At 37.2% G+C, this 21,503-nt stretch overlaps 2 protein-coding genes across 8 annotated transcripts in view; one reads left to right on the plus strand and one right to left on the minus strand.

Annotated features, from left to right (window-relative positions):
• Positions 1-21,503, plus strand: part of LOC5563749 — a 636,451-nt gene that overhangs the window by 203,902 nt on the left and 411,046 nt on the right. The gene's annotated exons all lie outside the window — the stretch shown is intronic.
• Positions 1-21,503, minus strand: part of LOC5570300 — a 124,758-nt gene that overhangs the window by 18,955 nt on the left and 84,300 nt on the right. For all 7 annotated transcript variants that reach the window (XM_021845720.1, XM_021845719.1, XM_021845718.1 and 4 more), the window contains 2 exons: positions 19,583-19,842; positions 19,116-19,205 (listed from right to left, as the gene is read on the minus strand). In XM_021845720.1, the coding sequence (XP_021701412.1) occupies positions 19,116-19,205; positions 19,583-19,842 (350 nt within the window). The remainder of the gene's footprint in view (positions 1-19,115; positions 19,206-19,582; positions 19,843-21,503) is intronic.

A 21,503-nucleotide genomic window follows, 5' to 3' on the forward strand; every position in this document is an offset into this window, starting at 1 on the left:
CTGAGGAATCAAAACAAAAACTGTAGAGAAATCGATGCTTCATTACCTATCAATGGAAATTGAGTAATACGACATGCACTATACACTAAAGATACGGGTAATGCCACAATAGATCTAAATAATGGTCATTGTGGCGCATCCGAACATAGAGAAAAAAGGCTTGGGCCTTCCTTAGACGAGTGGATAGCGTTCGCGGCTACAAAGAAAAAGCAATGTCATGCTGAAGGTGTCTGGGTACGATTCTTGGTCGGTTAAGGATCTTTTCGTAATGGAAATATCCTTGACTTCCCTGAGCAAAAAGTATCATCATACTTGCCACACGATATACGAATGCGAAAATGGCAACTCTGGCAAAGAGAGCTCTCAGTTAATCACTGTGGAAGTGCTCGAAAGAGCACTTAGCTGAGAAGCAGGCTCTGTCAACATTTGTTCCAATAGCTGTGTTATTATATTCACCAAAATGGTTTTGATGTGTGAATTTGACGGATAGCGCCAAAAATGTTTGTTCCATAGGATTCATCGCATGTAGTGCGGTTGTTGCACCATGGCCAGACTCAATTCTCGAGCTCATGCACGGAAAGTAATAACAATTGTGTTTGAACACTAAGAAAAAAAAGTCGCCGAATAACTAAAGTTTATGCCATAATTGTTATTCTCTATTCTTCTTTCATTTATTTTGGGATTCTTTTGGAAGAAATTCAACAAATCCCACAGCTCTCTGGGATTTTTCAGAAAATTCTTCTGAGGTTTCTCGGAAAACCTAACTGAGATTTTTGCTGGAACCCCTAATCAATTCTTCCGTAAATTGCTCTGAAATCATCCCAAAAATCTTTGAAGTTCTTCCGGCAATCCTCATGGAATCCTTTATATGAAATTCATCTGAAATTTACCAACCTTCATAAACCTATCTCGAAGTATTTCGTATAAATCTCCATTCTTGATAATTCCGGAAATACTTCTGGACCTCCTCTTGCATTTTTTTTACGATACTACAGATTTTTTTTTCTGAGAATGTTCCAAGAATCCCTGTGAGATTCTTCCGACAAAAACCTTCTGGGATTCTTTCAGAAACCTCTCAGAAATTCCTCTTAGGTTTTTTTGGAAATCCTTCTGAAACTATTATAGTAATATCACTGATCCTCTGTGATTCTTTCGAAAATCTTACTTCTTTTGGATTATCTCGGAGACTCCTGCCATTTGGATTTTTTTTTGAAAATCCTTCCGGGTTTTTTTTCCGTAAAATTTCCCGGGAATTCTGCCGAAAATGTTTCTATGATTTGGAATGGGATGGAATTCTTTAAAAAGATCTGTGATTCTTCTGAATATGACTTGAATATTTTCCCAGAAATCTTTCAAGATTTGTTACCTTTATTATTGCTCAGGATTTCTTCCGGAAATCTATCCGAAATTATTATATTGAACCCATTTGAAAATTGAAACTTAAAATTTTACCAGAAATCCAGCAGTAACTCTTAAGTGAGTTTGGAACTTTTTTTTTGATATTTCGATTAGATTCTTTCAATATTATTCCATTTCTTCTGGAATTCTTCCAGAAATCCGTCTGAAACTATAGTAATATATACATACACATATATACTTATATGTATATATTCTTTCACTGTCAGATTATTCCGTTTACATTCTTGGAATTATTCCAGAAATCCCTATGGAATACTTCCGGAAATCATGTTGAAATTCTGCCAGATTTCTCTTGGGGATTTATTTCAGAATCTTTTTTTTTAATAGAAATACAAAAAAAACAACAACAAAATTACAACGAAGTATTTTCTCAGAAATACTTCCGAAAAGAATCTGGCAACACTGCTGTGCTGATTAGTTGTGTTCTTCTGTTTGTGTCATCGATTTTTAACTTACTTGACGAAATCTACACCCGAAATTGCTAAACGCTGCTGAATTCATCCCACAAGTGCCCGTTCCGTACTGCTCACAGTTTGTTTGCAACACACAGTCAGGTAGGATAAGTGAAATTGCATTTTCCGAGCTGGCTTGAGTGTGGTTTGAGTAAGCCGCCCACCGCCATTGCCCCCCTATAAAAAAATCTCCCACCTCGCCGCTCTCCACCTGCACTGCTATAGCAACACTGCACTGTGGATTGCGCCACCAAAACATAAACAATAACATCCAGCATCTGTTCACTCTGCAAAGCCTCGCAATCAATCGATATTACGCCTCCATGTACCCACCTGTGTACCATTCATGCAAATAAACAACGCCAGCTTCTGCTCATCTTCTCATTCTGCAATCCGAAAAACCCATCAGCGCTTCGTCCGCAACATAGTCGTCCGCAATTCCGCATCGCCGTGTTCGCTGCCAATCATCATCGATAAAAAAGGTAAACAACCGTGTCATCACGTGCATGAGTTTGTGTGAGTAGAACGAAAGCAGACAACAATCATCTTCGCATTGTTTGAGTTCCGTCAACACTCCCCTGTCATCGATCAAGTCTGCGTAGCCATCTGTTTGTCAGTGCCCAAACTAACGTTAGAGCATCTCCACCGGTGTTGTTTTGCAACAGCAAATATCAAATGGCTGCTTCAGAAGTTTGTCATAGCTGCGCGCGTGGTATGACTGCCGTCGAAGTTGTTTGTGGCGGTTTTTGCAAGGCAACTTTCCACTTTAGCTGCGCAAATATAACGGAAGACCTTTACAAGGAAATTCATGGTAAACCCGCTATTTTCTGGATGTGCAATGGCTGTCGGGAACTGATGAGCAACGCTCGTTTTAAAAACGCGTTATCATCTATGAATGCCGCTGCAATTGAAGTGAATGATACCTATCTAAAACTGATTGAGGAAATGAAGAGCGAGATTAAAGACAGTTTAATAGCCGAGATCAGACAGGAAATCAAAGGTGGATTCAACCAATTATCTCCTGCGGTGCTATCTCCGCTTCCTCGATACTTCAAGTTCGGTCATGCCAATTCCCCAAAGAGAAGACGTGACGATGAGGCTGTGGCGTCTGATCAACCCTCTAAAATCCTTCGTGGTACGGGACCTTCGACAGCCGACATACCATCAATTCACATGGACCGAACAAGCGACAAGTTCTGGGTGTACTTATCGAAAATATGTCCAGAAGTATCCGAAACGGACATTGAAAGACTCGCCAAAGATTGCTTGCACACGGATGAAGTTGTTGTTAAGTCGCTGATACCGAGAGGCCGCTCACTGTCGACGCTGTCTTTCGTTTCGTTCAAGGTTGGAGTCAGCCTCGAATTGAAACCTAAGGCCATGGATCCTGTATCATGGCCACAAGGAATTGAATTTCGCGAATTCATCGAGGACGAAGGACGAAAGACTCAGCATTTTTGGAAGCCGGTACTGTCTGTAGACTCAGGACCAATGGCCAGCTCGTAGAACCAACCGAATCAAGCAACATACCAAACGTATTGCCTGCCTTGTCCGATCTCGGTTTACCTCGGAGTCAATTAACTGTTTATTATCAAAACGTCCGGGGCTTGAGAACCAAGACAAATGCGCTACTCCAGCAACTCCTTTCCTGTGACTTCGACGTCGTAATCTTCACAGAGACGTGGCTTCACACCGACATTTCCAATGCTGAATTGACGAGTAACTATATTATTTACCGCTGTGATCGAAGCTCCCGCACCAGTGCATTGCGTCGCGGTGGCGGCGTGTTAATTGCAGTGAAATCGGAGCTGAACTGTAAGGCTGTACATCTTGTCGATTGTGAAAATCTCGAGCAAGTTGCTGTGCATATTACGTTGCCACATAAATCGCTATTCCTATGTTGCATCTACGTTCGTCCCTGTAGTCATCCCGACATCTACATCAAGCATGCCGAATCCGTGCAAGAGCTTCTTGACAAAGCAACTCCATTTGATACGACTATTATTGTGGGCGATTACAACCTGCCTAATCTTTCCTGGGATTATGATGACGACGTACAGGGTTTCCTGCCTCGAAATGCCTCAACCGAACAAGAGCTCGTTGTGGTCGATTCCTTACTGTCGACAGGGCTTAAGCAAATCAACGATTTAGTCAACGATAACGGAAAGCTGCTCGACTTGGTTTTTGTGAGTGACACAGAATCGATGGAATTGTTCGAACCGCCGTCTGCTATGCTGAAAGTAGATCGTCATCACAAGCCACTAGTTTTGAAACTTAACAGTCAATCTCCTCCATTGGCTCCCGCATCAGAACGCAGTGAGTATAATTTCGCAAGGTGTGATTTTAATTCCATTAACGAGAGATTAGCAACCTTGGATTGGATGCAGTTACTTAACCTCCCGACTGTTGATGCTGCCGTATCTGCTTTCTACGACAACATTAATCAAATAATTCGCGAAACTGTTCCGTTGAAGACTCGTAGGCCTACTAAGCTTTTCAATCAACCATGGTGGACCCCACAATTGCGTAATCTGCGAAACCGTTTGCGTAAGGCTCGGAAAAGGTACTTTCGCTGCAGGAGTTTGGAAAATAAGTGCAATGTACAGCTTGCGGAGGCCGAGTATGCAAGCTTACATGAAATTCAATTCCGAGACCATATTAAGAATATACAGACTGGCTGCAAGGAAAATCCGACATCATTTTGGTCTTTTGTCAACGCTCGTAGAAGATCTTCTGGCATTCCGGTCGATGTATCCTATTGTGATCGAAGTTCCTCCACCGATACCACTTCCGCTAACCTCTTTGCTGAGTTCTTCCAAAGCGTATTCGAAATCACTGAATCACCAGCACCGCTGCAATATGTCGACCAGCTACCAAGCTTCAACATTCATCTACCTCAGCCAGAATTCAGTCTTGACATTGTTTACAGAGCGCTATCATCAGTCGATGCATCGAAGGGCCCTGGTCCAGATCGTCTTTCACCTGTTTTTATCAAAAATTGTGCAGCATCTTTAGCTACTCCTATCATGTGTATTTTCAACCGTTCTCTCCAAGAAGGCGTTTTCCCAGATGTCTGGAAGCTTGCATCCATTACACCAATATTCAAGTCCGGAAATCTGCATAGAGTAGACAACTATCGACCAATCTCGATCCTGAATTGCTTGTCCAAGGTTTTCGAAAGACTGCTGCACGACATGTTGTACCCAGCAGTTCAACCATTGATCTCGGAATTCCAACACGGATTCATGAAAAAACGTTCGACACTTTCCAATTTGATGACTTTTACCAGCTCCGTTGTAGAAAACGTTGAGAAGCGCCAGCAAGTAGATGCGGTTTATGTAGATCTTTCTAAAGCCTTTGATAAGGTTCCTCACGACCTTGCTGTAGAAAAGCTAAGCCGCCTTGGGCTTCCTCCGTGGATCGTAAACTGGCTGAAATCGTATTTATCTTCTAGGAAGGCTTTTGTCAAGATTCGTGATTCTTCATCCAATGTTTTTGAGATTACATCTGGTGTTCCACAAGGAAGTCACCTGGGACCGCTTATTTTTATTCTATTTATAAATGATGTGTGTGACCATTTAAGATCCTCTAAACTGCTATTTGCAGACGACTTGAAAATTTACCGTGTGGTAAAATCAACTCTAGATTGTTGTGTTCTTCAAGCTGACATCGAAAAGCTATTATCGTGGTGTCAGATCAACGGAATGCAGGTGAATGCCTCCAAATGCAAGGTAATCACTTATACTCGTGGACAGTCACCGATAAGATTTGATTACACGATGAATCATGCTCCGCTTGAACGAGTTTACTCTATTAAGGATCTGGGAATCATTCTTGACAGCAAATTGAGATTTACTGAACACATATCAAAAACAATCGCTAAGGCAAGTTCCATGCTCGGGTTCATGTGCCGCAATGCCGCAGACTTCGACGACGTTTACGCTCTGAAGACATTGTACTGCTCGCTAGTTCGAAGTGTTCTCGAATACGGAGTTCAAATATGGGCTCCACATCATGCTGTCCACGAATTGCGTATTGAACGCATCCAAAAACGTTTTGTACGATTTGCTTTACGGCGGCTCCCTTGGACCAATCCAGATAGCTTACCAGCATACGAACATAGATGTGCGCTTATCGGACTGGAAACGCTGTCAAAACGCCGTACTTCGCTGCAGAGATTGTTCATATTTGACATGATAAATCATCATATTGATTGCAACAGCGTGCTCCAGAAAATCAATATTCATGCCCCTCTCCGACAACTGCGCAACACTAACTTCTTATGGACTCCTGCACACCGAACCGCTTATGGATATAATAACCCATTGGACAGATCTTGTAGATTATTCAACGGCGTTTACGATTTGTTCGACTTCAATATTAGTAGATTAGTTTTTAAAAATAGAATTAAGAATATTTAAGCAGTCTGTGTGGCTTCCGCCAAAGATGTTGAACTAATAAATAAAAACTACTCAGAAATTGTAGGGAAATCCTGATACTTTTCTAGATATCCTTCTTCAATTTTAACGGAAATCCTGTTTAAGTTTTTCCAGATAGCTCTCTGGGAAAATTTCTAATATCCGTTTGGAATTATGATATTCTGATACAATCTCTTGATTCTTCGGGAAATGTTCTTGATTTTTTGATTTATTAGTTGATTTCCATTTTCGATTTATTAGTTTTTCTTCATGAAATTACTCTTGAATTTAAATGGAAATCCATTACGAAAACTTCCGAACAGCCCTCTGAGGCTCTTAGAAAATACCACTGAGGTTCTTATGGAAATCTTCCAATACTCTTATAAAAGTTACTCTGGTAATTCCATTTGAAACTCTTCGGTATATCTTTCTGGAGTTGCCCGGACATCGTTCTGGAATTATTCTGGAAAATTTTCTGGAATTCTCCCGGATGTCTTTGCGAATTCTTGAAAAACCCTGGGAATTTTCAGAAAATCTTCCAAATTAACTTCTTTTGGGTAATACTATGAAAAACTTCCAAAAATTCATTTGTAATTCTTCCAGAAATGCTAATGGGGCTTTTTTAAGATTTCACGGAAATTTTTAAGTAATTCTTCCAGAAATCCTTCCAAAATTCATTCAGATACATCTCTGTGATTATTTTGCAAATTATCCCAGGATGCTCCCGGGAATCTTTCTTCCCCAATGGATTTTTAGGAGAACTCCAGAAAAATATGCGGAAAAGTCCTAGAATTATTGTATGATGAATCCCAATGATATTTCCGGAAGAATACCAGAAAGATATCGGTAGAATCGGTCCGTTAGCATCCTTGAATGATATCAGGATGATATGGTATTTCCGGATAAATCTCAGAAGCTTAACGGAAGAGTAGAAATAATTCTCGAGCAAAATTTCCGAATGAAATCCATGATTATTCCAGAAGAATTTCCGAAAGTATCCTAGAGAGATGCTGTATAGAATAATCACACGAAGATTTCTTAAAAAAAATCTAAAAGGAATGCCCAGAGGTATCCTAGAAGTAATTCCGGAAGAACCTATAAAAGAATATTCGAAAAAAAAAAACAAGTAGGAAATATTCAATGGATCTTTAAAAAGAATCCCATAAGGTTTTCATAAAGAAAGATATCCGGAAGAGTTCCAACAGCGTTTTCGGAAGAATACCAGAAGTATTATAAGGATATTGACGCAATTACGGAGACATTTTAGAAGAACTCCAGAAGGATTTTCGAAAGTATCCTCGAAAGATATCCGAAAGCATTCCAAAAATAGTTCCGAAAACGTCTCAGATGATTTTCCATAGAATCCAGAGGAATCCCAGGAATCCCAGGAGTATTAGCGGAATTATATTAGAAAGTTTTTCGGAAGAATCGCAGAGTTTGGGGAATTCTAAAAGAATTTCTGTTAGAGACCTAGGAAATCTTTGGAAGTATCCTTTAAAAATTTCCGGTAGAATTGCATCAGGGTTTTCGATAGAAACTTCCGTAATATTTCCGAAAAAAAATCTAAGATTTTAATTTCCAGGATTCAAACAAAATCCCGAGAATATAAATAAAAATATAAAAAATAACAGAGGGAGTTCTGCAAGAATCCCAAAAATATGCTAAAAAGAATCACAGAGTGATATGTAGAAGAATTCTATAAGTAAGACCGGAAGGATTCTAAAAATTGTTAGAGAATCTCAGAGCGATATTTTCAAGTATACATACTGGGGTTTCCAGAAGAACTCAGAGAGGTATCATAAATAATCCCAAGAGCTCCAGAATAATCCTAAAAAGGTTTAGGCGAAATTCAAGAGCAATTTAAGGAAGAATCCCAGGGAAATTTCCCATAGAATTTTAGAGCAATTTCCTCAAGAATAGTTAAGAATGTTTGCCAATCATATGTATAAACCGATCTAGTGGGTCACCGAATTCCGTGAAAATTTGGTATTTTGTTCCTTATCCTGAATAAGGATACACTTGTTTTTGGATTTATTTTTTATTAGGGTGACCATTTCCGAAATAGGGTGACCAGAAAAATCGCAATGTTGCAAAATTTTTGTTTTGTAAAAAAAATATAACTTTTGAATCGTTTGACCGATTTTAAATTTTCTTGGATAAAATGAAAGCTAAAGATTTTGACTTTTAGAGAAAAATATAAAATTTCACTTAAAATTGTTTTTTTACATGGAAAAAGAACAAAAATTTCCATTTTTCGTGTTTCGAAGTTCTCGGTACAAAAGGGGCTATTGCTGGTCTCATTTTTCTTGAAAGCTAAAAAAATTTTACGTTTGCTGTCAAATTTTCAGCGATGTATGTTTTTTAGTTTTTGAGATATATTTTTTTGAAAATAAAAAAATCAATCACTTTTCATCGGCACATACCGTAGGTCTCAGAACATAAGATTTTTTATTAAAAAAAACATAACTCTTGAACAGCTCAACCGATTTCCAATCTTGTTAATGGAATAAAACCTAAAGATTTTAACTTTTCAGAAAAAAAAAATACAAAACTCTTAAAAAAAAAGTTGAATTGAAATGTTTAAAAATTTCCTAATTTTTTTTTTTAATTTTTCCATTGTGTAGCATTGGATTTGACTGTAGACTAATTCCATGTAAAATCGGTCAGTCACAGAACTTGACCATCTTCGATTTGGATTAAATTTTGCACATGTTTTTGGTATGGTAGGATAAGTGTTTTCCATAGAAAAAATGATCATTTTGATTCAAGTATAACTTTTGCAAATGGCCTATAATTTTTTGCATGCAACATATTTGAAAAATTCTAACTCCGAAACTGTTGTTTTAAGATAAAAATGTTCTATCAAGAAGTTGCAGTGAACCGTTTGGACTATAAGAAAAAAAATATACTCTGAAAAAATATTTCATTCATTTTCATTAAGAAATCAAAAATAAAACTTTAATTTTGAATTACACAAAAATCCCATTTTGAATATTTTTCAAATTTTCACCATAAAATCTTGATAGTAAAAAAATATTTGGGATCAAGTTTCATGATGGAGAAATTTTTAATAAAAAAGTTTTTTTAAGAACAGCTTTTGGTCGATTTTCAAAATTTCGATTTTCTTGTCAAAATAAATACGTTTTGATTGAACAGTTAGCACTTTGAAATGATTCTAAGCCATAATGATTATATGGATAATTTCTCTAGAAGTAGCCATTTTCGAAATATATCAAGTTTAATGCAAAAAATATTGTTTAAATATTTATTTTTTTTTTGTCTTTATTGAAAGATTTTTAGCCCTGGACTAGTTCATCTCGGGACCAACGGCTTTACTTCCCTTCCGAAGGAATTCGTCACTGAAATTTTTAGTGACTATCTCGGGGATGGGATTCGATCCCAGGTCCTCGGCGTGAGAGGCGTGTGTTCTAACCACTACACCAGGTCCGTCCCCTGTTTAAATATTAAAATATCTCCATTAACAACAATAAGTTTTCGAGAGTTAAGCCCATATATCTTTCCACTTGCTTATTTTCCTTGATGGAGAATCGCGAATAACAATATTTATATAACCTAATAACCTTTTTTAATATTTAAATAACAGTTTTTGCATTAAACTCGATATAATTCGAAAATGGCTACTTCTAGAGAAATCATTCATATAAACATTATGGCTTAGAATCATTTCAAGATACTTACTGTATTTGTTTTGCTAAACGTATTTATTTTGACAAAAAATCAAAATAATGCAAATCGACCAAAAGTTGTTCCTAGAAAAAAAAATTTATTAAAAATTTCTCCATCGTGAAACTTTGTCCCAAACACCTGTTTACTATCAAGATTCTATGGTGAAAATTTGAAAAATATTAAAAATGGGGTTTTTGTGTAATATAAAATTCAAGTTTTATTTTTGATTTTTTTATGAAAATAAATAAAATATTGTTTCAGTGTATATTATTTTCTTATAGCCCAAACTGTTTACTACAACTTCTTCATAAAATATTTTTCTCTAAAATCAACAGTTTCGGAGTTATATAATTATATAATAATAGTTATAAATTACGGAGTTATAAATTTGTTATTTGATGATACATACTTGAATTATATTGTATCAAAAATTTACAATTGAAAAATAATTATAAAAATATTGTATACATACCACGGTGCCCCGACAGACCGTTAATAAGAAAAAAAAGTGCATGAAATCTGAGCTCAGGGTTCGAATCCAGACGTCATTCTGCACCTTTGGGCCAATTTAAAAAATCCCTAGGAGGTATCTCGAGAAATCTTGATTTGAAGCTTTTGACTTAAAAATTCAATAAAATCCATATTAAATTTTTGCAATAGCACTGAAAATACCTGCAAAAACACTCACAAAGTGGGCCAAACTGTTCTTAACTGGTATATAAATGTTTCCATTGTTATAATTAGAAATATTTACAACTGATTTAACTTACCAGACTGGCTTAAATATGTTTTACATGGCTCAAACCAGTAAGCTTAGTTTAGTAGAATGAAATCTATTAAATAAATTTCAATATATAATTGATGTAAAATCCGACAAACGTGAAACATACATTGCTGAATAATTTTAATTACCAGTTTATTTTTCGACTTTCTCATAAGGTGACCAGCCCACCAGAGTCTGCCGTATTTATTTTGCCTTATTAAATTTGTTTCTCTGTACATCTGGTACTACTCTTGATGTTTACGTCTAGTTTTCCGCCGAATATTGCCCTCTGCACTTTATGTAAAAAATATCCTATTCAACATTCTCAGCCACAACAGGATTATAACTACACGGAAAACATGATTGTCATATGTCACAAGTTATCGAAGATTAGCAAAGTATTTACCAACTTCAAACAAACACCAATAAGTACTACTTAAGTATCAGCATAACTAGGATTTCCACTCTATATACCTGCAACCATTTACTTCGTTTTATTTTTTCCGAGATTCATCGTCAATCTGTTTGTTGACTTCTACAGTCAGTGAGAAAAGTTAGTAACCAAATGCTGCTTTTCCATACAAACTGTCCAAGCTTGGGGATCTGTATCTCATGACGACGACGGATGACGATCTACAAATAACCTGAAGTTATGTGTATACTAAGCTCACTAAGAGGGTTGGTCAAAGAAGTAACCGAGAGATTTTCCTATTTAATTTAAAAACGGTAAGTTTCAGTTGATTAGTTTCTTAGGCAAAGTTGTAAACTATCGGAAACTTGCAGAACACACCAACCTGTAAGTGGTTTAATCAAATCGAAAAATCTCTCGGTTTTTTTACTTTTCTCTCAGACCAACTCTCTGAAACTCCTCGGAAAATTACTGAAATTTAGTTAGCTCAGTATACAAAAAAAAAACTTTTGGTTTTATATTTCGTCATTCAAATTTTAGCCAATTCGGCTTACTAGAAACTGAGATACATATCCCCAAACATGGGCATTTTGTATGGAAAAACTGCATTTAGTTACTAAATTTTATCACCGACTGTAGGTCACGTTCGACTTAGTAACGAAAAACTAGCTGTTGCAGGTAATATCAATGACTTAAAAATTAGACTTAAAGCTGATTAAGCTGACAAATATAATAAAGTTTCTGAATTTACTGCTCAGTATTGCGTTTTGTCGCATATACTCCTTGATTTTGCAGTGCAGTAAAGCAGAGTTTCACTATTTTAAAGATGGACAACTAGGATAAGCTTGTAATGCTTTCTACTCTTTCCAATCGTATATGGTTTCATGTAGAGAAAAAAGCAGGTTTAGATGTGTTGGTGTTGAAGCAGTTCTTTATGGAGACGGAGATGAATTTGCTGAAGAGCGTTATATGGCTCTGTGACGTATGATAATAATGTTCCCCGTGTAGTAAAAACACGTGCTTTGGCTGCGAATATCTTCTATTGCGGATTATGTAACCAGCTTAGGGACTCACAACTTGCAAAGAGAAACTACATTTCTATACTGTTGCTTGATAAGGGCTTATCTGATTTCATGGATCCATTGTTTCGTTAATAACTTCGCCAAAACACCTCATGATCATCTGTCGTACAAGTTTGAAGAGTGTTTCGAAAACTAAATCAGTTTTCAATAATAATATACTAATAATGAATAGAGAGCAACGATGAATGTAAGCATGTCTAAATGAAACATCATTGCCAATTTGCTCTGTCTTCTTCTTCTTCTTCTTTCTGGCGTAACGTCCCAACTGGGACAGAGCCTGCTTCTCAGATTAGTATTCTTATGAGCACTTCCACAGTTATTAACTGAGAGCTTTCTTTGCCGATTGACCATTTTTTGCATGTGTATATTGTGTGGCAGGTTCGATGATACTCTATGCCCTGGGAATCGAGAAAATTTCCTTTACGAAAAGATCCTCGACCAGTGGGATTCGAACCCACGACCCTCAGCATGGTCATGCTGAATAGCTGTGCGTTTACCGTTACGGCTATCTCGGCAATTTGCCCTGTATAAAACGCTTATTCTTGGCTCTCTAAGCACATTACAAATTCAAGCAAATAGGCTAACTTCAGTGAGCTGGTCATTTAGTGCGAATGCCGGAACAAATGAAGGCAACCAAATCATTCCAGATTTGAAACTAACTGTTTATACTATCTTTAATCGACTATAACTTCAGTGCTACTCCAAAATTTTAATAATGCCTATAATGAAATTTTTAGTCATAAACTTCAAATCAAGATTTCTCGAGATCCTAGGGATTTTTTTTTTAAATTGGTCCAGAGGTGCAGAATAACCTCAGGAATCGAGCCCTGTGCTCAGATTTGATGGACAATTTTTATATCAAAACAACGGTCTGTCGGGGCACCGTGCATACATTAACAATTTTAATTTCTCCCATACTGCCCATAAAAGCATAACTGTTCCATATAGATTTTCGAAACAACACCTTTTTTCATCGCAAAGTTCATGTTTTAATATATACTTCACTGTGCTCTTAAAAAGGAACATACATTGTTTAAGAAAGGCATAACAGTCTCTAAATGAACTTTCAACTTGTAGAGCAACCACAAAACGTGAATTTTGTACATGCTTATATATTTTGCTGATGAGTAGAAGCAAAATGAGTTATATGTGCGGCGATTCTAAATAAATATATCATGCAGAAATGTACTAGAAAATTATAAATATTTGTATGGAAAGACCAACATGAAACTTTGAGCGTTAATTTCTCAACGCTTTCTAATTCCATATTGGACAGTTATGCTTTTATGGGCAGCATATTTGGATGACAATTTTTTATTGAAATGAGCCTCCTCCACATATGCATGATTAAGTGGGTTCGGATGATTGAGGAGGATTTTGATTCTTCATAAATAATAATTTAATATATTGAAATTCATTAAATAATTAATTGAAATTATTAACCCGTTAACGCCCAAGGTATCTCACAATTGGAATTCAGCTCCGTTTTTGTTATTCATAGTCGTATTCATATAAATTAAAACTTAATTCACCAAAAAAATTCAAGTCTATGGTGGGTATCCAAAAAAATTCTTGAAACTGTGTCGTCCATATCTAGCTGTTCTATAAGTTTATTTTCGAGGTTAATCAAATATATTTTCATGCAGTTCGACCCATTACAATGTAAACAAGTTGGAAAAAACTGCTGGTGAGGGGTAATACATAAATTACGTCACGTACAGAAGAGGAAGGAGGGGGTTACAATGAAACGTGACTACTCATATAAATATTGGAATCCATACAAAAAGTGTGATACAGAGGAAAATTGAGGAGGATGAATATGGCAAAACTTTGCATGACGTAATTTATGGACGTACCCTGATAAAGAAATTGCAACATAAAGAATACAAATTTCAGAGGTGAAGGGTGCATGCCAGAACTAAATCATTTAGTGACTTCAATTCAATTTCTGCTCTACCACGTAAGAAAGATACAGACATACATACATTTCCATACATGAACATGTACAATTATGCACACTTAAACCATTTATACCAAAAACAAAATAAAATCTTACATCAAATATTTTGATTTAGAAAAAAAATATAGAATAGTCTTTAAAAAGATTATATAAAACTTGCTAGCTGATAATGGAAACATAACTATCAAAATATTTTTTTCTGGGTCAAGTTATTAGTATACAATGTGACTCGGATCTGACAGTGATTGAAACATATATTTGGCAATATCAGAATTTCGTTAGTGCTGATCAAAAGTTAGTTCTTCAGTCCAATGACAGTCAAATATTGGACTCCAACTATTACATGCTATACAGATGTGAATACTTGAAGCCAATATATTCGGCTATAACGTTGAAGTTACTGCATCACTGATGCATATATTCACATATTTACCGATAGAACCGAATCCACGCGGTCCAAGATTTTTGACACTAGAGCTGGCCAGAATACCTGGGCAAAGATATACGTGAATAAAGTTTTGGCTCACTAGCGCCATCTTGGGAGTGTTTTCCGAATTTATAAGGTTCTATGCGAATAGGTATTATTTAGTTGTTCAACTTTGTCGAAGACACCATTTTTGTATATCATCGCTAGACTGAGATATAAACGAAGCAAATATTTGTACGCTGGAAAGTTGTTTCATATGTTGCTTATAAATGCGACATTTGTTGGCGTCTGTGCGCCACCTGGTGAGTTAATTCTGAATTAAAATAGTTACCAAGTGGAAATCAGCAGTCCTGTGATCAACTTTGCAGAAGACAGTTTTCTCCTAAACCTCTTTATTTTCAAGATATTTGCACTACAAGTACTGTCCTATTTATAGGACGCTGGGCGTTCGGGGCTTCTGTCCTATTTTTAGGACGCTGGGCGGATATGGGTTAATTAATTGAAAATGGTAAGTCTTCTGTAATCAATTTGTATCAACAACAGCACTAATGTCTCAACATTGGATATTCTATGTAACTCATTGGTACTATACCAGAGAGGGAGCTTCATAATCCTCTGCAGAGCTCTCTTCTTGGTATTATAACAACAGCTAGTCCATATTGGTGCAGCATACAATATAGTTGGCCTTTGTGGAGAGGCCTGTGTCATCCACAAACAAAGATTTTTGACATCTCTGAGGTACTTCAGGTAAGTCAGATGTGAAAATATTGTATAATATTGGTCCCAAAATGCTGCACTGAAGAACACCAGTCTTTTTGACTTGGAGTACTAATAATTAACCTAAAGTGTAAGATTTGGAGTATTCTAATAATGTATGTTGGAAAATTGAAATTTTTCAATTTTACTTTCAAGCCATTATACCAAACACTACCGAATGCTTTTTCAATGTCTGGATCTATAATTCAGAATTGTCTTTAAAAGTTTCGAATTGTTCACCCCGGGTAGCATACGGAGCAATAAGCAGCACGCCCGGATTTCATCGTCTGCCAATCGATTTGTCAAGACAAAGAACCTTGCTGCTCTTATGTGGCGTCTTGCAACTTTTGTAAACACATTCTTCGATCAAAGAGCGACGACAGAAATGGAATGAACACTGCATCAGACGATGGGTTCGGTTTTGGGGTTTGAATCCCAGACACACTCGCAGCACAGCATCACGATTTTGATGGAGGAGAAAATGGGATTATCAAATCAGAATGGGAACGAACGGTGCCGAAAATAAGATTTCACCATTTCCATTGCATATGAAAATTAATTTCGCTCTGATCCCGTTGAAGTAAATTGAAGGAGATTGAAAGGCACCTTGTGCGTTGAATATACTGAATAAGGAGCATTTCCAGCTCAAAATGCAAATGAAAATGCCATTCTCAGACTGTCTTTTGTTAATGTTTTGCTTTTAAATGTGACATTTCCCATCGAAATTTCGCACAAAAATTTCAGAATTCGTTTAGAAAAAAAGCTGTAAAAATGGATTTCTGCACTTTAAAATCCTTTATTGCTTAACTTAGGACATGACTTCAAGTTTCTCAAGAAAAATAATAAAAATTATCGCAGGGTATGATTTTCAGTAAATAGATAATAGTTCTTGTTATTTATCAAAATTTCTGCGAAGACGCCGTCTATGACTTATAATTTGTCAAATTATAGAAAGCCTCCTTTGTAGGCCCTTTTCAAAACGACTGGGAAATTCAGCTACATTTTGATGGAGAATGCCATATTGCAAAGTCACTAATACATGTACATAGTTTCTTTCAATTCAGAAGAGATAGCATCCATACAATTTGCATTTTGGGCTGGAAGTGCTCTATGGGGCGTTGCTTAATCCAACGCTCGTTTCATATTCATTCAAGCTGCTTTTCGAAGTGAGGATGAGACGTTCCATCCGCTGTAGTACCATCCGTTCATGAAGCGAACAAGGATGCGATAATGATCTGTGTGAGTGCGGCGGAGTCCACCTTGTTAGACGGTGCAGTGCAGTCAGTGCAGACAACGAAGTTCAAACTCAAGTGGCATGAAAATTTAGAAAGCATGTAAAAAATACTCCCCCATCAGGTGACGATGGAAAAATGATGCTCGTTATGCACCCGTGTGTAGGTAGGTATGTGCCAGCACAGACTGTCAGTGTCAGTCTAGTGGAGAGACGTGCAACTAGGTGCAGTCAGCACCTTACTCGCAAATTGGTTCAAGCTAACGTATCTTTTAGAGCTTTGACTTTCGAAAGGCGGAATATCACTACTACTCTATATACTACTACTTGAGCTGATTTCTATCATAATGAAGTTTTTCTGGTTTTGGATAAAAATTCGTTAAAAAATGGATGAAATGTCATACTGCCATTTACCGGTAACGATTCATCAGAATGAGTTTTCAAAAAAATAACATTCCAGGTTTGCCACAAACCCGTTGCACGGAATGTTTTTTAATTCAATTATAACCTCTTTTAATTTAAATTTTTATTAACAAGATTTTGAATTCTAAGCTACTTTATCTCGGAGCCAACAGCTATACTTTCCTTCCGAAGGAAATCGTCACTATAATCTTAAGGTCATGAATTACTATCTCGGGAATGGGATTCGATCTCAAATCCTCGGCGTGAGAAATATGTGTTCTGACATCAAAACCATGGTAAATGGCGGGGCATGGCGTACCATTGGTACCTCGCGTACCTACAGGAATAAAATAGACCCCATTGTGTGGTCCTTAGCCTCTTACCCAGCAACTCCTATCCCTACCTCCTCGTGGTACTGGCCGGGGTACGAGTAGCCTTAGGGAAGATCGGGTAACCAACCCCGGTGGGAGCTTTGGTCGTATGCTAACAGGGGCTGCTTTTGCTTCTGCAAACCTGGAGCGTCTGTTTCCCATGTCAGGGGCGGCTCATCATCGTCCGAGTGCCAGAGAAGGACTCTAAGCTAAACTGCGCACAATGGTCCTCCGAACATTTAGGAGCAATGGTCCTTCGGAAATCCGAACGTTTAGAGGTACCGTAAAACGCGCGCATAGTAGGAATTTATGGAGTACCCGATGCATTGCTTGTCACGGGACAAACTGTTTGTCGGTTGTTATGAAAATCCAGTGGATAATCGTGAGCCACAGAAGGAATTCATATTAAAATGACTTGATGAACATCAATATGTACATTGAAGCTTTTGCAAGAGTTTCTGGACAAATAGTTAGTAAAAAAGTTTTCATGTTTCTGGATTTATATCTGTAGAAATCCTTGAAAAAGTCTCCAAAGAATGCATTGAGAAGCTTGAGACAAAAATCCTGAGGCAATTATCAGAAAACTGGCAAGCATTTTGTATTGTCGTTGGAGATTTCTTGGGAGTATTTTATTTCTTAATGAATCAAACTTTGCTGCTTTGGTTTGAAATTACCACCGAAAGTTCTTAAGTAAGTTCTCAATCAAATATCTTCATTACAATCCTCACAAAAAAAATGGTTATCTGTAAAATTTTAAACTTCTTCGGTGGGGGTTTAATGGTGGCCTAAAGACGTTGTTGGTTTATATGGAAATTATATTATGTAATTATAATGTGGAGGAATTTAGAAAAAATATCCAAACGCTGGTACTGGAATGAAAATTAAAACTTATCATTTCATAGTGAAACACATTCTTCGAACCATAATAATGAAAGTAACTGGGGAGAGCAATTTAATCCGACAGATGTGGGAAAAGATATTCATGAATTAGTTTGTTATTACTAAGCTCCATATGAGATTATAGCCTACAAACATCTGCAAAAATTCAAACGAATTTTACTCCCAAAGGATTTGTTTTCTCAGCAACATTCTTCATTAAAATTAGAAGAATAAATTTTCACTATGGGATGGTAAGTTTATACTTACATTACAGTACTAACGTGTTTGAAACATTTTCCAAAATTTCTCCAAAGTAATTCTCATTATATTTTTATATATAAACCAACATTGTTCTTGGGCCATCTATAAATCACCACCGAAAATGTTGAAAATTTAACAGAACACATATTTTATGGTATGGTGGTAAGGAAGCTATGGGAGATTAGATTTCCAAACATTTTAAAATTTTAAGACGCCCTAGTACAGACTTTTTTTTGGATTTTTAAGGATTTCTGTAATCTTTATAGAAGGGTTACTTCTTGAAATTCTTAGAGAACTTTCTGCAACATCTTTCTCTTAATTTATTTTCTATCAAATTCCATGGAAGAGCTTTAAGAAGTTACTGTAGGTATCTCAGAATATCCCACTATTCTTTTTTCAAACTTACAACTGCGACTCAACAAAAGAAATGCACCCATCGGTAACAATGGTTAGAAAACTTTGTTCTGGTATCATTTTAATTGAATGCATTCAACCGTAACTTTTCTACCCGACATTCAATTTGATTGATTCCGCTGAAAGTTCTCTCCCAGACCGGGTCATGTGGTAAACAATATTGTAGTTTCTAGAATATACTCACGTCGACATGGCATCCGCCTCGCTGGTTTGTTTCCTCCTGATAGTGGTTCGATTGGCAGTCCGAGCGGTGCGGATATCCGTTTCCCAGAATCTAAAACAATTGATATTCGGGTTGTAAATTTGGTTAAGAAAATTTATTGTGGGAATAGATTTTTCGGTTATTGAAATTCGGTGTTCGAGAGTACAAGTGCTGATAAAGTTGAAGTATATGGGAGAGAATTCCATCTGAACAATATGTACACCAGAAGAAAAAAAGTCCAATTTTCGCATCCAAAAGTTGCTTGTTACTTGTCTTGAAACCGAATTTCAGAACCATGATCCCTTTGATTGACCGTTTCTCCGATGGATTATTGACCCACAAAATGATTTTTCAACAAAATTAATATTTGAACGATTTGATTACTGAATTATTTGAGAACCAAGAAAACTTTAAAGGGTCCTTATTGGTGAAAAATATATAGTACAAACCTGCGCAGGTCGGGACTGGAAGTGTATGGGGCAGCAACCTCCTTTATCTTCAGTACAATGATGGCCGTAATAAAGATGCAAATAACGTTAATGACCGTGAGCAGCCCAGATACGATACCGTTGATGAGGAATTCCGTCGGGATGTAATTGGTGTACACAAATTCGTAACTCGAGTTTCCGGTATAAGCTTCGCCTTTCAGATGTGGAATTTTGATGTCCTCGTAGATTAACCAAATGCAGGCCAGTGCCCAGAAAAGACCCTGTGAAAGTTGAAACAAATCTTCATTGACGTAAGTATGGAAATATAATCAGTCGTCGTTCCGTCTCCAAGCCGATGAAATTGGAATCTATTTCCGGGTCCTTCCTTGGCAACATTGTTCGGAACCGCATGGTGTCAATGGCACACATTAATGGGCGTTTTATTTTCACTGCAGCGCAATATCCGACTCGTCATAATGAAGTGAGCGATTAAAATTTAGAACGACAGCTGCCAGCAAGGGCTCCATTTCGGTCCCCGATATGTTCTCGGCCTGTGGATCAGTGCAATGACGGCAAGGACAAACGACGAACTTTTCGGCTCGGGCTTGCTAATCAAATTAAATTTTACGACACTGTTTATCAAACTCCTCGTATAAAACAATAGCCTTCCGGAGCCGTTTTACTGAGCGGCTGCCTCTCGGGATCAATGTTGCGTCGACCGATGGAACGATGTAACGCCGTCGGTTGCTCTTCTCGGTGATTGCAGATTAATGAGGATACGTTCAAACAGTTGATTAGGAAAAGATTGATTACTGATGGCAATGTGGTAATTCAATTGAGTAAAATTGGGATACGTCTCTAGGCATAACGTGTTCCTTGTATCGAATGGAAAATGATTTCAGGTGACACCCATCATATTGGTACAGGTTCTTCTTCTTCTTGAAATTTACTTCCTCACTGGGACAGAGCCTGCTTCTCGGCTTAATGCTCTTATGAGCATTTCCACAGTTGTTAACTGAGAGCTTTCCTTGCCAAACTTGCCATTTTCGCATTCGTATATCGTATGGCAGGTACGATGATACTTTATGCCCAGGAAAGTCAAAGAAATTTCCATTACGAGTTGTGTTTGATCTTCCGACCTTGACGCTTGCTCCTGCGCGGGCCGGCGATGAGGGCAGGATCGCGCGTCGGTCGAGTGAGAGTGAAAAAGTGGCGTGATCCGTTAGTTGTGTTTCAACCTTCAACCTTGACGCTTGCTCCTGCCGTGGCCGGCGATGAGGACAGGATCAAACATGTCGCGCGTCGATCGAGTAAAGTGAAAAAGTGCCGCGTCGATCGAGTAAAGTGAAAAAGTGCCACTTTCGATTAGTTCCTTTTGATCTTCCGACGTTGACATCTGCTCCTGGGGAGTGCGTCAAGAAAGCCCCAGCAGTCGTCAGTTGTTTTCCCTCACGGGTTGCGCGCCTATTTTCTCTGAGTGCTTTTATATAGCTGAGCAAACGAGTGAAGCTGAAAGAGGATTGTTGCTGCTCAAGGATGACGGATCAATTGGTGAGCTCGTTTCATGCTATTGTTTCTAATCTATAAAATATGTATGACTGCACCTTTAATCGTTAAAACGGTGAGACGTAAATATGATTTTTCAAAAAAATATGAATGGTTCATCACTGTGAGTGTCGACATAAACTCTGATTCACAAATTATTTCTGCCTAATTTTTTTTTATTAAAAACACCTTCTTCTTTTCACCTTTTTTGTAATTAAAAAAAAAACTTTGAATGGTTCGACACTTCAAGTGTAGACTTCCAAAAGGTTCACTTTATTCAACAAACTTTGAAAGGTTCGTCACCTCAAGTGTCGGCATATTTTTTCTCTACATAGATATTGTTCATATCAAATGAAAATATTATATTTACATATAAACATGTTTATATCTCACAAAT

This window comes from Aedes aegypti, chromosome 2 (genome assembly GCF_002204515.2).
Source record: "Aedes aegypti strain LVP_AGWG chromosome 2, AaegL5.0 Primary Assembly, whole genome shotgun sequence".
NCBI lineage: Eukaryota > Metazoa > Arthropoda > Insecta > Diptera > Culicidae > Aedes > Aedes aegypti.